The following is a 17,350-nucleotide window of genomic DNA, read 5'->3' on the forward strand; positions in this document are numbered from 1 at the left end:
ATAGGGAAGGCAATCTCTAGCCTGTGATCCAAATAAATTCTTGGCCTCTTTCCATTCTATTACCATTCCCTCTAATTATTTGCTACCAATATCTTGGTTCTTTTACCAGTTTTCTCCAATAAATTCTAATCCCCTCCTGTCTATTGTCTGTATTCCTAATTGCAGTCATCCGTATTGGTGCAATCTCATTTCTCCATTCCCATGCGAGCTTAGTTCTTAGAATTCTTTCTGCTACTTTATGAATATAATATTATGCATGGTTATTGATCCAAAATCCCAGTCTGTCCTTGTTTCTTGAGCTTTCCACTCTGTTTAATCATCCCTTTCCACTTTGAATTATAGGTTTCTGCTTGTGCTGTGTATAAGACCATTAACAGTGTAGCTGTGAAATACCTCTTCAAATTGGGTAATCCCAAACCACCTTGTTCTATTGGAAGAATAAGCTTATCCCACTTGAGTCTTGCAGTCTTCTCCTTCCAGAAAAAAAAACCCTTCAGCTCTTTTTTAATTGCTGTTCACAACTTCCCCTCTGGTTGATAAAAGTATGCCTGACCTGTGTGTAAGACTAAAGGGACTAAACATTTTAACTGCTTGCATCTTGTTATCCATAGCAATATAACAGAACTTCCAGTTTCTCAGTTTTTGTATTACCATTTATTTAGTCTCTTCCCACACATTCTTAGCTGCTACACCAGTATCATTTTAATCCATACTCCTAAATACTTCATTTTATCATGTCCCCATAAATATGGATATTGCTGTACCAATTTGTGTGTGGGAACATAATTTACAGCTATTGCCTTTGTTTTAGCTTCATTACTTTTGTATCCTGAAAAGATTTCAAACTGCCTCAAAGTATTCCACAGCATTAAAACATCCTTTGCTGTTTTTATCAGGTATAAAATAATATCATCTGCAAAGAGAGGCAGCTTTTCTTGACTACCATACCAATTATATCCTTGAATTTCTGAGTCCCTTATTTTCTTTGCCAATGGTTCTAAATGTAATGCAAATAACAAAGGGGAAAGAGGACAACTCTGCCTGGCACCTCTGCTCAAACAGAAAGTATCAGAGAGGGAGTCACCCACTTTAATTTTTGCCCCTGGTTCCTCCAATTCCTCATAGATCCTCCTTATCAACCTTATAGTTTTATCAGGGAATGCAATTGCTTCCATTGCCCTGCTGATAAACACACAGCTTATTCTGTCAAATGCATTCTTGGGATTAAGACCCACCACTAACAGTGGTATTTTATTTTATTCTGCTCCCTGGATCATCAATGCTCTGTTAACATTGTCAAATGTTTGCCTCACCTCCACAAAACCACAATGATCCCAATCTGTCAATGTTGGAATTATCTTTGCCGCTCTTTTAGCCATTATAGACATAAACACTTTATAATCATTGTTTAGGACTGAAATGGGTTTGTATGAAGCCGATGGGTCTTTACCCTCTTTAGGTATTACAACCACCACAGCTTTCTTTCAGGATGTTGGTGCTTCTCCTACTCTACTGTTAAAAAATCCTTCCAGATCTTTATCAGTCTTTTCCCTCCTAGCTTCTAAACTTCTAATAACTCCTGAATAATTTCCACTACCCAGTCCTTAAATTCCTCGATAGGTCAGAACGTGCCAATGTCTGATTTTTATTTCATTACCCTATGTTTTTATTTTAGTTATTATTTGCACATGATCTGGAATAGTTATTGGATGCATGTCAAAACTTTGAATTAAATGCACATGTTCCTGTGAAATGTAAGTTCTGTCTAGCCTAGCCCAGTTTTTGTATCTTGGGGAATAATATGTAAATTCACTCCAAACTCCTATTACTGAATTCACATCTTCCATGCCAAATATCTTCATAAATTTCTTCAAAAATCTACTTCTGTTGTTATATTTTCCCTTCTGAGCCCCTCAGACACATCTTTATTGCTGCAGATCAAATTTGATTTCCCATTTGTAGGTAATATTTCTTGCTGAAAGCTGATTATTTCTCTCAGAAGTTTATTAAGCTCCATTATAGCAGTTTTAAGTGGAATACAAGTACATGCCAGTGTAATCCTCCTCCCTTGCCAGTAGCCCCTTAGTACTAAAAATCTTCCATTATCATATTTTTTATCCATTTTGTCACTATTGGAGCTCTTTTTGTAATTAATATAAGTACTCTTCTTTTCCTTTGTCTCAGGTATTCCACTGAATAACCTTCCTGAAAACATTACTTTATCAAATTTACATGTTCAGTTCTTTCCAAATGCATCTCCTGTAACATAGCTGCTTGCAGTCTACATTTTTTAATATAGTTCACTACTCTTTCTTTTTTTCAATCTCAGTCACCTTTATTGAATTATCACTTAAGACATAGGCAAATTTATGTTCACATAAAAGTAATCACACTATAACATAACAAACATTGTACTTCACATATTCTACTCATATTTCTCTGAGACCATTTACATTATAAAAATAATACATAAAGCATCATTATGTTAAAAAAGTTATTATTCCCACCTTTTATGTGAAACAGCTTTTTTGTTAAGTATCTAGTTTCAGCTTTTGTGTTACATGCATACATTAATGTTTGGCAAGCTGATTTTTATACAGTTGTTTATTGTCATATCCATTTGAGCCTATGTCACATCTTACAAAACATTTTGTTTTATTGCAAATCCTCAACAAAAAAACACACCCAATACACCCTTTAAACCTATTAACTTTATCCTAACACAAAAAACTATGTACATCTTCAAATATTGATGTTTTACCCTCCTAATAGGAACAGTTGTACCAAACTGACAGCCACGCTCCCAGGCTTGGGTTAGCCTACAATGAAGGTTATCCATGGTAAGATGCATGGTTTTGACTTATTTGTATTGTTCTCCCAGATTGTGAAAACCGAATGCTTTCAGAAAACATTAGCATAGGAAATTATCAATAGATATGGGAAAAAGTGTCTATTACTGCAATTTAGGTTTTCAAAATTTTGAATTGTCAGGTTTGTAAAAGTGTTTTCTGACAAATTGTGGATGTCTGAGGAATGTTTTATCTTCAGTTTCTCCTTGTGAGGAAAATATACTTTAAATAACATAGTTTTTGTAATGCACGGGTCACTATTCTCTGTGGTATGTATGGTTCTGTTGATACTTCTTCCAGGGCTATGGTCACTGGAACTGTTTTAAGGAGGTCTGCATGGTTGCATTCTGAGAACCTACCAGATGATGTTAAACATTACATTTTAAATTCTCATCTGGATACAGAGTTAGTGTTTGACCTCTCTGCTGCACAGATGATCAGAAAGTGCGATGAGAGGGGCAAGCTGATCAGGGAATATCTAAGATTTTTCAGCACTCCTTTTCCAAATAGTCCAAGGGATTATCTTTATTCTTTTCCATTTTGGGCTGAAAGCAGAATAAATAGTCTCAACAGAATTCAGGTAAACAGGCATTTAAGAAGGCAAGGCGAGGGAATTCCAAAAAGAATTCTACAATTTCCCAAAACCAAGGATAGCCCAATATCTCTGAATGACTATTTAGGAGACCTTGTGGCCTCTTCTACCCTGGCCCCCATTTCTTCCAGAAAGTCTTAATGTCAGTTTTGCTGTTTAGCAACAGATTGCTTCAGATAAAGGAGTTCTAAATTTAATTCATCAAAGTTACTGGTGGCATTTGGTGGAAATTACTCCTTTCCAGAGGGACATTCCTCATCTTCCAGATCAGACTCTCTTGTTTCTGCATCACATGGTGTCCGAAGAACTGATAGAATTAGTTCCTCCTTCCCAAGTGTGAAAGGATTTTTATTCAGGGATGTTCCTTATGCCAAAGAAAGAAAATATTTGAAAACCCATTCTGGGTCTTTATTTACTAACCCTGTTTGTGATAATGCCCTAATTCAAAATGATGTCACTTGACAACATGTTAGCTCTTCTCCCACTTTCAAATTTCTTGGTAACACTAGATTTGTAAGATGCTTATCATCACATGCCTATTCCTCCAGACTTTGGATGTTTCTTAAGGTTTTGTTATGTCTGAATCACATTATTGGTTCTCTACCTTAGCCGTTGGACTATCCACTGCACCAAGTCTTCACAAAGTGTCTAGTTCCAGTTATAGCTCATTGCACTCTACAGGGTATCCATATTTTTCCATATGTAGATGACTTGCTTATCTTTGTAGAGTCTTTTTCAAAATATCAGTAATCTCTCTCTTTCTCTCTCTCTCTCAGGTGAGAGGTTTCTTACAAAAGCTGAGATTCCAAGAGAACAGTCAAATGCTCTTCTTGACTCTCTCACACAAGTATTTGTTCCTGAGATGTCAACTAGGCACCTATGTTCAAAGAAGTTTTCTTCCACAGGAAAAAACAGACCCTTATTTAGATCTATTTCTAAGGTTTCCCACTCAGATTTTGGTCACTGCCAGGGAATACCTCAGAATTTTGGGTCTCATGGCATTTATCATTTTCATAATGCCCCAGACAAAACTACACATGAGAAAGATGCAGTCGTATCTGAAACCCCCTTGGTCCCAACATTAGTATCCTTTACCTTTTCAAATCCCAGTACTGGGGTTTGCCAGAAGAGAATTCTTTTGGTGGCGACAGCAGATATCATTAAATCCAGGTCTCCCATCCTCCCTCCATGCTGCAAAGTAGTCAGCCACCACAGACACTCTGAACTTTGATTGGGTAGCATTTTGAGAAGGGATAAAAGTGCAGGGGTGTGGGACACCAATCACAAATACTAGCACATAAATATCTAGGACATACTTTCCCTGATCAAGGTACTCAACTCTCTCAACCATCTTTGGCCCCCGATACATCTTCAGAGTGGTTTCAGACAATACCATAGTCATTTCATACATCAGCAAGCAAGAGCAAACCAGGTCATACCCCCTTTGCAGACTAACCATGTCAGCTTTGGCTCTAGTTTCACAGTAATCTCACTCTACGAGTATCCTGCATTCCATCAAATTAAAATTGTGTGGCAGAGATGCTGAGCGGGAACAATGCAGACACTCACAAATGGAAACTAGATCAGGTGGTCTTCTAAAATTTGATCTATCTGTGGTGAGTTCCCCAAGTAGATATTTTTGCCTCCTCTTTGAACAATCAACTGGTAAGATTTTGTTGCAAGACTTTAATCACAAAGGCCTGGAAAACAGATGCCTTTTCTTTTCTTTGGACAAAAATGTTCCTGTATGCGTTTCTGCCCTTTCTGCTAATATCCTAGGTACTTCTGAATATCCAGAAAGAACCCCCCCCCCCCAAGATCATTGTGGTGACTCCCTTCTAGCATAGGCAATTGTGACTCTCCCTTCTTTCAGAAATGGGTAGAGGGTAATTACCACAAGCTTCTTCATAGACTGGATCTACTCACACAAGAACAGGGGTGTTTGATACACTCTGACAATCATTTTCAATTGACTGCATGGATGACAAGTTCTTAATACATTTTAGCCACTTGTTTACTGAAGACATGCAGCAGGTACTAATGGAGGCAAGAAAAACTACTACTTGAAAATCATATATTAGCAAATGGAAAAGGTTTTCTAGTTGGTGCCAACAACATAACCAGCACCCATTCTGGGCTAGTTTTTCTCAGGTTTTTCAATATTTGTGTGAGTTATCATCCTACGGCCTCTCTTATTCCTCTTTCAAGGTTAAGTTGTCAGTCATTTCAGCATGTCTGCCCATAGATCTTCATCCTTCAAGGCAGTCTTGTGTCAAAATATTCTGGGAAATGGTCTTTCATAACAGTCCTCCAAGTAAACTGGTGGCTGCTCCTTGGGATCTTAATTTTGTGTTAGAATAGCTAATGATTGCTCCATTTATACCAGCTAACATGGCTGACTTGAGTTTCTTAACATGGAAAACAGTCTTACATATTCCTCTGACATCTGCAAGAAGGGTATCTGAGTTGCAAGTTCTTATAGTAAGTCAAACCTACCTCTTTTTCCATAGGGACATGGTTTATTTGAGAACTAATCCTTCTTTTATGCCTAAAGTGAAATCCATGCTTACTTTAAGCCAAACTATCCATCTGCCTATTTTCTTTACTGAATTAAAAGTGAGGGAGAAAGGATGCTCCATATCTTGGATATCCACAGACAACTCAGATACTATCTTCACAGAAGATCTGCAGATAAATTGTTTGTTTCTTGTGAAGGTAAGTAGGGAGAACCTGTGCCAAAACAGACTATTGCCAAATGGTTGCCTAGAGCAATTACCCTCTGTTATACTCACATAACAAACCTATTCCAGGCAGGGTCACAGCCCTCTCTGCTAGGACCTTGGCTTCATTTATGGCTTTTTGGAAAGGATTGGATTCTAGAATGTTTCTAGTAGTTCCTACTTGGTCCTCTGTACATACTTTTAGAGAGTACTATAAGCTTGATTCCTTCTCTAGGTGAAGCTCAAGCTTTTCTTGGACTATTCTCCAGGGTTCTTGGACTTCTCTTCTTCCACTTCCCAGATGTAGTTAGCTATGGTAATCTATCCGTATAGCTAAGGCTACTGCAGTGATCACTATGATGAACATTTTATAGTTGTACAAGTTAAACGTCTCAAAACAGTACATGTTCGAATTATCACTACTGCAGTAGCCTCTCTCTCCATCCCCCTTATTTATTTATTTTTTTTATGCCAGGGTGTAGGCATTTATGTATTATTTGTTCCTACCACAGTCATTCCGGGTCTCATCCTCCTTCTGTCTGCTGACAGGAAAGTTCAGAAGGGCTCGGCACCCAAACTCTTCTTTTAGTCAGCTCAACTGGAGTTGCTTGACAATTTGAGGTCATGGAAGATGCCCTGAACCTTAGGAAGTTGGCCAGCCATTATATCATTCACAGGATATAATAAATATAGTTAAGGCTATTGCAGCAGTGGTCATTTGGACATCTACTGTTACGTTCAGGTTTCACAACTGTAGTTTTTCTTTCCCTTGCTCCACAAGACTTTCCAAATTGATTTACATTAAATAAGTTTTACAGGATGAGCAAGTTGTATAATATTACACAAATTATGCATAAACTTCTAAGCGTGAGCAGATGAGCAGGCATTCTGTCAGTATTGGATGCTCAGTAAAATAACCTTGCTGTAGTTAATGGAAGGTTGATGGTACTTGCTGCTGGGCTGCAACCTTATCCCAAAATGGAAAAAAAAACATTAAGAATATTCTGTGTTTTAAATTAGAATCTAAGAAAAATAATCAGCTTTCATATTTTGGATCTTTGAACTCTACACATGCATTAAAGTGCATTACTCACAAGTGCAGAGTTCTCATTTCTTTTCTAGTTAGCCTTACTCACCTAAGCTGATTTTCCAGACAGACTGTTGAGATTCATTCAGATCTGGATTACTGTCCATTCTCTGGTTCTAAAGTCTAGTCTATTGGAAGAAAATGCAGGAAAATGTCTATTTTTAATAATGCGATCATAGTCAGCAAGCTGTGCTGATGCTTGCCAACCATCCACCAAGGCTGTTGAACAGAGTATATATTTTTTGGTTTTATTAGTGTGTGTGTGTGTGTGTGTGTGTGTGTGTGTGTGTGTGTGGGGGGGGGGGGGTGCATGCATGTGTACTGGAGCGGGGTTTATAATTTTTGCAATGGCGTGCACTGTATGTCTATGACAGAAAGGAGCTAAAATACAACACTGTGTCTGTTATTTATGTATTAATTTATTGATTGATTCAGTCATTCATTCATTTGTTTAATCACAGTCAAACATCTGTTTCAGTAAGAGAAGAAGTAATTTAGGTAGCTCAATAGGCATCAGCCATAGTTTCTTTTTTTTACAGGAGATATTTTGTTTACTCATCACAGTTGCCTTGCATCACAATAAATGAAGTGCTGTAATTGGTGGGCATGGTTTACTTTCAAATGCTCAACTCTCAGAAGGTAGAGTTTAGCTGAGCGAACCCTGCCTACTAACAGTCTAAGTGTTGAATATCAACATTACTGACGATCCAAACTTGCCTGTTTTTTGGACCCATGTTAGCACTTGATCCTCGGTTTGGCGCAGAAGGAGTTTTGACATTCAATGAATATTTCAGACTTGCTTGTTTTCAGTATGCTAACTTTTGTGATAAGGTTGCAGTAATTGTGTGACTTGACCTTCCAAGTGTCAAACATTTGACAATAAAAGAGTAGAGACATTTGTGTGTGTGAATGTGTTTGTGTATGTGCGGATGTTAGCACAAGGAATTTTACAGTGGATTGCACTGTAAGCATTTGACAGCAGTGAGCTAAAATGCATTACTCTGGCTATTATTTCTATATTAATTCATTCATTTGATCACATTCAGACATCTGACATATACACAGTCAACAAAATGTCTCTAATTGCTGGGCACTTTGTGTGTGTGTGTGTGTGTGTGTGTGTGTGTGTGTGTGTGTGTGTGTGTGTGTGTGTGTGCATGTCTGTGTCTGTATGCCTCTCACAGCAATTAGCTGAAATGCATTATGCCAGAGAGTAAGCATTTTGATCACAATCAGACATCTGAGTATAGACAGTAATTAAATTGGCTGTAATTGGTTAGCATGTGTGTATGTGTACACACATACAGATGTGCATGTGTTGACTTCTCTTGTATGCTTATTCCAACAATGAGTTAAAGTACTATTCTCAGGCTGTTATTTGTGTGTTTATTCATTCCTTTGTTCAGTCAGACATCTAAGATGTATACAGTCAGCAAAGTGGCTATAAATGTTTGGCATGGAAGCAGTGTATCAATAAAAATGATGCATGCTGTCATATGATCACAGTTGAACAGTCACTGATCTAGCTTGGCAGGTCTAATGCGGATTTGAGTGAAACAAGCTGAAATAAATGTCTGCGACCATTATTATTATATAACTCTAATTTTTATTTAATGACATTTGGACAACTGAGGTGTATACTGTCAATAAAGGTGCTGTAATGAATGTGTACCAAGGCATTTTGTGAATAAAAGTGACTCAACCTAGCAATTATTTGATCACAGTTAATCACTGACCTAATATAATATTGCTGTATCTCTTCCATTTAGCCTCACCCATTCCGTTGCTTCATGAAGCCCTCCCCTTCCCTGTTTTGAAGTCTCCAGCTGTCATTGTGTAGGTAGAATTCAGCTAATGACTGTATACCTGGCTGCATATTTTAATGGTCCATTGTCTGTGCATACAGCATTGGAACTGAGTATCTCATCTTCACACATTAATTACCAAATTTATTTGCGGCTGACACCATTTTTAGAATCATATGTTGTGCTTCTTGTATTTATTATTCCCCTACTTAACATAAGTTTACTAACTTCTTTTTCATTTCAGATTTCAGTCCATAAAAAAAGAGGTTAGCATAATTCTATGAAAGGGTGAGAAAAGTAAATAAGCAAGCCTTAGGATTTTGAATGGGAATATGGCTACTCATGCCTTATAAATATGATGCTTCTGACTGCAATGACCAGTATATAGATGTGATTATTTTGAACTGAACTGAGTGGCTGAGGTACTCAAAAGGACTAAAAGATTGATAGGGAAGTTCTTTCAACAGGAAATTGTAGTTTACTGTTATTCAACAAAAGAAAGAATTATTGTTTTCTTACTCGTAAATCTCCATATACCTTTGAAAGCTGTTGCATAGGTTACTTTTGTGAAGATATACATTGCTTGTTTCCAGAAAATTTCCACATGTGAAATCTTTCGTACTTAATAGTTTTGTTTATTTCAGTTTAATTTGCTCCTTCCCTTTTCTTAAGATCCCACCTCCAGTTTTTTTTTTTTTATCTCATTTACAACATCCAGAACTTCCTTTATGCTGGGACTAGATTTTGATTTCAAGTTTTACAAATTCCATTATTAGTTAGAGCAAAATTACTCAAGAGCATACAGATGTATAAACTGATACATTTTGGAAAGTGTAGCCCATTAAAAAGATGAGGATTTAAGCCAGAGCTTTGTGTGAGGTTTCTCGGATCCAGTTTTTAAAGTTCTGTGGACCTTTGAATAACCATTACGGTATCTGCTATAAAACAACTGACATGATATCAAGGAACCACATTACCAAACACAAATTCATGAAAAGCCAAAAGGGGTAAATAAATAAACGCAAGTGTTGTTTAACAATAGGACAAGCCCTTCTGCACCCCCCCCCCCCAAAGTTACATAGATTAACGCCATCCACATTTGCACAAACATCAAGAATGGTATAATCTCTCAAAAACAAAGAAATCACTGCAAGCATATAGTTAAAGAATGCACATGTAGTAACTTCTTGTGGGGAAAAAAACATTTTACTGTTCATCAGCATTTTGTGATTCATACACTTGATGCTTGGGGAATCTAGTCTTGGCCTGTTGTAGACATACCCCCTTCACATGCTGAAGTCCTTATTTAGAGAATCTTAGCATGATTGCACATTTTGAATTTTCTTCCATGCAAGTTCAGACTGTCTTGAACTTTAGTGTTGTTTAAAAAGATGTTTAAAAGAATTACAAGGACTGCAGAGCAAGAAGTGCCTCCTCAGTAAACTCAGAGCTATTCCAAATAGTTAACAAAAAGCTCCTAAGGTTCATGTCTGAAGTGATACAATGTCAGCGTTACTTGGAGCTGTGCTATAGTTGCTGAGATGGAAAGTGTGGCCTTGATTCTTGTATTGAAATCTTTTGTTGTTGGTATCCATATGTTGCTAGTAATGATATTAGTTTTTTCGGGGTGCCCTATTTAACATATAGTTGCCATACACTGTTTTAATGTGTGCTCAGTCTGTATCTGCTCTGGCTAGTATATACACTTGTCCTGTACTGTTTTACTTTTTTTCTTTTCAGGCTGCTGCTGTGAGTGGGCTCTATTTAGTCAGACAATTCCTGATAAATCAATTGTAATTAAGCACTTTTATGACGATCTAAATGAAAATGAATTTATTTTCTTTTCTAGAGAAGATTTTTTGAATACGTCACTCTGAAGACATTAGGATCTATGGAAGGATTGTGGCAAGTTGATTTAAAATACCTGCCTGACTTAAGTGATGAAGTGCTGCTGACAAACATTGCTCTTCATTGTGAAAAAGAAAGCTGCACAGGTAAACCTTTACGCTTGCACAGGTAAACCTCTACAGCAGCTCTAACAGGTATTGCCTTTAATAAATCAGAAAAATCATACTAATAACAGCTATCCCTTTTAAAATGTTGGTCGTTATGTTTTGAAATGTGCCTGCCCTTTTTAAAATAGATGGTTATGCTGCGCACATTTCTGGTAAGGAACATGTATGATACATGCAAGCTTGCTTTACTTGTCTCTTTTTGTATATTTTTATTCAAACTTGCAAGGCTTTAATCCTTTCTGGAGCTTGCTTTCCATCATTATTTGTAAGCAATTTTCCACATTTTATGAAATTTGTCAACAGAAGCTTTGTACCACTCCAGGCTAAAGTGTTTCTCAGAAATGAATTTAAAATGTCAGAAATATTAGACAAAAATTTACCTCTTTTGCTGAAGATGCTGGGACTTTGCTTCTTATTTCATTAGAATTTATCTTGTTAACCTATTACAGATTTGAGTGCGCATACACTTAAAACACTCCTTTCATCCAACTAAAATACCCAGGTCATGGCTTCAGTATTTGCTACTGATGCTTCAGAACTTAAAGTTGAAATGGTGGACGTTCAGCTGTAACCCAGGTGCTCATGGTACACAGAATCTGCTTGTGTACAATTGATGAAAATTCCTTCAAAGGGATAGCAGCCAATATTCAATAGTAATCCAGATTCTTAAAAAATTGAAACAGACACCGTGACACTTTTTGCCCAAAACTTTATTAAATCATTCCAAATAACAGCAGGCAGATACGAACTGACAGTTGAGTCTGATATTTTTTGCCCTGTATGTATATAAAACAGACAAGGCCTTTTTTCATGTTTAACATCATAGTTGTTATACAGCTCAGTTCATTAACAGTTGGCCATAAAAAACGGGATACGAATTGTAGTTTTTCATAGGCTGTTAAAAGATCAATAAACCAATAGTGTCTGCCTTAATCCCCGGGGGGGGGGGGGTCCTTAAAGGCTGTGTCCTTAGGTGTCTTGTTAAATGGGTGGATTTTTTCAGTGAAAATTATCTTATTGGCTGCTGTGCATTGGCAAGTCTATGAGTGACTTGGTGGAGCGTTCGACCGATCAGCAAGGCTAAGGGGTTGTGATAGGGTTACCACCTGTCCCACTTTGTGAAGGACAGTCCCTCTTTGGGCAGTTGTGTCCTGCAAAAAAACTGAAAAAAATGGCAGATGTCCTGAGATTATTGTACAAAAATATTTCCTAAGTTTTCTTTCATAGTTTCATAAAACAGTTATTTTTTCTCTGAAACACCTAAATGTTATATGAAATAGCATAAGCAACTCAAATGCTACACGAATAAGCTTTTATTTTGGCAGAAAGGTGAAGTTCTATCATTTGTACTGGTCATGGGTATGTTTTGTCCTGCTAATCTGACATTTCTACAGAAAATGTCCCACTTTGAGCATTTGAAAAGGTGGTAACCCTAGGTTGTGAAGATCTGAACACCTATTGGTCGAGGAGACCCAGCCAGTTGGGTATGAGCATCAGCCCACCGTTATCAGTTCCTAAGGGGGTGGAGATTATAGGGACCCAAATAACAAATTTAATGGCGGGAGAATGAATTGTGATCTGATAGGGGGACACCAAGGGGGTGTTGGTTTGAAATGAAGCCGGCCAATCAAATTAATCTTATTGTATAAGGTGGATGACTTAGTTATGCCATGAATGGGTGGTGTCTGTTCCCATGTGATTGGATGTTTTTTGACTGAAGGACCATTGGCAGGAAATATAGTGGCATTCCCTGATTGGGTGATTACTCATTGGAAGAGAAACTAGGGTGCCATCCAGAATAAAAAAATAGATAGGTGGTGTGAGTTACTAGATCTGACAGGAGTTCAGAGAAAAAAAACTAGGCTGCCATCCAAAATCCAAACATGGATAGGTTTTGTAAGGTACTTCTTTTTATTGGAGACTGACAGGGTATAAAGGCCAATGGGAGTGCGGGGCCAGACAAGAAATACTAACCTTAACAAGTGCAGTATTCATGTGTCCAAACAACAATATTCAATGAGCAAAGATAATATGTAGGATGAGTAAGTCATGCTAAATGGCCGTAGGCTTGGTTCCCCAAAGTGAGAGGTGGCACACAACCTTGAGCCTTAGAGTGAGGGTCACAGTCCACGCCAGTGTCTGTGGTAGCCAACATTATCCAAGTGTATCCCCAATTTAATAAACTAACAAAATATGACCAGTAAAGAAAAGCATCTAACAGCTGTAAAAAAAGCCAGGCATTAAAAAAAAAAAAAAAAAAACAACCACGAAAGAAGCATAAAACTTATATTAAGCATAATAAACCAGAGCTTTACATCTAATTTTTTCTACGAATGAGCTTGCCATTTTTCAAGTGATTCATGAGGTTTTTAGAGAAAGAATTATAGGAAAAGATAACACCACAACAATGTTAAAAAAGATGTTATAAAAAATGAAACAGTCTTCCTATTCATGATGAGCCAATGATAGTCATTCAGTCCAGCTTCTAAGCCATTATAAGAGGCCTATGCCTTAGATCATGAGTTCTTAAGAAGGAAGGTCTTTGTTCACTAACAGAATTGTATCAAACTTTAAACTTTAAAAATCAGCGTTTTCACTTTTACTTAATCAGATCTGCCTGGCAAGGAAGAAGAATTTAAAGTACAGGTAAAAATAGCTGAAGTCGCCATTTTGGAAGGTCCTTTTTATGTATGACCAGATTAGGACAGTGCTTACATTATTGCCTCATTATCGAGAAGTAGTGAGTTACAGAATCAAAACATTATTAAACTAAAAGAAAAGAGTGTACAAAGCCTTCAAACTATACACAGGCTAATTTGACAAGGCTAAGGTAAACTGCATCCATGAAGACCTCTTTAAAACAATCAGAGCCAAAGCTTCTTCCCTGGTAAAACGTGGTTCAGGATGGGTGTGAATGATGATGTTTGCACTATACCTAAGGAGTGAAAGGGAAGTAACAAGAATGTAGTGTGCTAGATCAAAACAGCATTGCTGTAATAGACCAAAAATGATACTGCCAGCAAACTAGTAGAGCAAAATGGTATTACTGTAATAGACCAAAAAGTTATTGCTAGTGAACTAGTAGAGCAAAATGGAATTACTGTAATAGACCAAAACGTTATTGCTAGTGAACTAGTAGAGCAAAATGGTATTACAGTAATAGACCAAAATGTTATTGCTAGCAAACTAGCATAATGATTATAAGCAAACTTCAGATCACTAAATGGAACCCCAAGCACTGTTCCTGTCTGTGTCTTGCTCCCCACAGAAACAACATCCGCTCCTGTGGGACTATATCAGATACCAGTAACCTTAATTTGTGCATTCAGAAATAGTTGAGCATATCACTTTGGCACACATTCTTACTAGAGCGTTAAAAACTAGCTACTTCTCTCACATCTGAAAACAGGCTACAAGGAGTCACTTCCCCAGATCCCAGTAATTAAAATGTGATCAGCCTAAGAAACATATTGTGAAATGTGATGGAGAGAGTAATCATGGAAGATTTTCAGGCATATGCAGGAAACCTCCTTCTGCATAGCCTAACCAGTACAGTTAACCTCATAAATTTTGAAAATGTGACAGCAATCCTGGATGAAGACTTACTTTTCCATGTAGCTTACTTCAGCATGCTTAAATATTTACCTATATACTCTATGACAGAATTGTACATCAACTCAGTGTTCAAAAGTCAAATTAATGCATAATAATTTGAGTCTACAGCTGACTACATGGTTGTGCAGAACATGTAAGCATAGGCGTAATCCTGTCCTTACTAGCCCTTGTTTCCCTTGAATCCATCAAGGTTTTGGCCTGGGGGCCACTTCTTTGTAGTATCATTTTCTGAGGTGTCAGAAGTGACTCCAGGGTCTGACTCACCAGTCAAGCAAATGGCTCCAAAATTAAGAACATTGTCCTTAACCCCACAGATAGTATCTCTTTTCAGGGGTCTACTATACATGATCGAAATTGCCGAAAGCCAAAACCCATATGGCCGAGACCATATGTTCGACTTCCACAATTTCGAACATGTAAAAATAAAAAAATATACACAACAGTAACACATTTTCTAAATGTTAGCAGGGGGGCTATGCCCCCTACACCCCCTGTAACTTTCATATACCAACTCCGAGATCGCACTACAGTGCGGAAAAGAAAATATTTCCAGTCCACACTGCACGGAGAAGTCCATTACACATGTTCGGGATTCCAGAAGTCGAACATATGGTCACGGTCATATGGGTTTCGACTTTGTGGCATTTTGACCATATGTAGGGGACCTCTTTTCAGACAGTATGTGACTCAGAGACTAAGCCTTCTCTGGAACAGCCTCCCATCCATATAAAGCAGGGTTCTTCCATAACTCAATTCAAGCATAACTTAGACCAGTAGATGAGGGTTTTGAAATTTTTCCCTGGTCTGGCAGTTATGTCTCTGTCAGACAGAGGTAGCCTGTAAATGTTTGACCACCCATGCTCAAGCCTACAAATACCCCTTAAAATAACCCAGGGGTATCAAAACATGTCAGATATGTTTGGGAAGCATGGCTAGGCTTAAAAAGGCCCCCAGAGGCCTAGCAATCACCTGTGAAGCTATGAACCTATACTAGTATTAACATTACAAACAAATGGTGCAGCGGAAATTACCTTACCTTTAGTATTAAAATTGCAGTATTGTGGTATCTGGCAAAACCCCACTGCCAGCTTTATACACTATTGGTATGCAACAACTAAAAGCTAGCCTGAAGACCCTGGAGTCCTTTCATTTGATATTCATATAGCTACTGTCATCAGCCAAGCATACATATGGAGTTGCCCACCTGATCTTCTGTACTTGAGTGCAACATCAGAGAAGTAATTGTCCCCATGTATACATGTCTTATAAAATGAATAATAGACTGCTGCAGCATGCTGTATAACCTACTTGCTTGCCACCTGGTGCATTTGGAGAAGGTACAAATATTTACAATGAAAATCAATGTGAGTCAAGGCTTGTCTTACAAAGACTAAAGCAACTCTCATACTTTCTCTATATCTGATATTTTTCTCAGATGACATACAGAAAGCAGCAGTTGTCTCCTACTGTTTGAAATCCTGTGCTTACAATATTCCTTTGGTGATCCAAACAGGAGACGACATCCTGCCTAGGTAAACGTTAATACTGTCTGTACAATGAAGAATGGCAACTTTGTGGCACAAATACTTTCAAGCTTATGGAGTAACCCCCCCACAAGTTGAACTCACCCTGTCAATCCATGTCTACAAGCAAGAGTTAGATTAAGATATGAGCACCCATAACTTCAGGCATGTGGTCCATAGCATCCTAATCCTGAATACCAGAAGGCTTTGAGCTTGTTCAGAAAGCCCATGACACTATTAATCATCTAAAGTCCTAACCTTCACAGCTGTTGTAGTAAAATAAAAACGCAAAGTAGTTTGGTGTATTAAAGAGTATTGCCATGGTTGCTACAAAGAATGTTTCACATTAATGATTTAAGCACAGTGAACATAAACATGTCTTCTATAACTGAATCAGTCAAGTTTTTAAGAAAATACAAGACTTTTAACATTCTGAGAATGATTGAATGAGCCTGAAGTCTTAAGTACTGATGACTCCAATGTATTTCAGAAGCTACTGCCATATAGTCTCCTCACATTTAGTTTAAAGAAGCATGCAGACGGTATAAAAAGGCATGACTGGTGATGTGCTTATATTCTGCATGGATGCACTGGTTACTGCTGTTATTGGCTGAAATATCATCCAAGTAATACCACTTTAAGTGAATGCATTCAGCGATTGTTGCAAAACAGGGCAATGCACATACATTATAGACAGAGAATCATAAAAATGAAAAAGTAGGTTTTATGCCTCTTATTTGGGGCATTTTACCATAACATCCTTATATATCTTATCTAAGCACACGCATTTCAGAAACTGTACTATAACAAGAAAGTAGATGCATTTCTCGTGTCAGTTTCCTTGTCTTAATGTTTCATATGCTTAAAATCATAGGTTCATAGGTTCATAGGTTTATACTAGGCTATCTGCCCTAAGGCATTTATAAGCCTAGCCCAGAGTTTTTGTTAAAAAATACTGTGCCCATTAGTTTGTTGTGCCTCTGTCCAGCAGTGACACAGAGATGATTCCCAGGGTAAACCTACGATCTCCCATCCACCGGTCAAGATTTCTCTTGAACAGAGCCAGCGAGGTGCTCTGCCTCACATGGACCAGGATTTTATTCCACAACATAGGGAGTCTCTGGGTGACAAATCTATCCCTCCA

The 17,350-nt window shown here is 37.7% G+C and overlaps 1 protein-coding gene across 1 annotated transcript in view; it reads left to right on the forward strand.

Annotated features, from left to right (window-relative positions):
- The window catches only part of LOC122794922 (probable ATP-dependent RNA helicase DDX60), a 2,165,155-nt gene that overhangs the window by 611,492 nt on the left and 1,536,313 nt on the right, over nucleotides 1–17,350 (forward strand). The window contains exon 8 of the mRNA XM_044063515.1: nucleotides 10,903–11,047. Within this exon, the coding sequence (XP_043919450.1) occupies nucleotides 10,903–11,047 (145 nt within the window). The remainder of the gene's footprint in view (nucleotides 1–10,902; nucleotides 11,048–17,350) is intronic.

Source organism: Protopterus annectens, chromosome 2.part1 (assembly GCF_019279795.1).
Source record: "Protopterus annectens isolate FY-2018-M chromosome 2.part1, PAN1.0, whole genome shotgun sequence".
In the NCBI taxonomy this organism is placed as follows: domain Eukaryota; kingdom Metazoa; phylum Chordata; order Ceratodontiformes; family Protopteridae; genus Protopterus; species Protopterus annectens.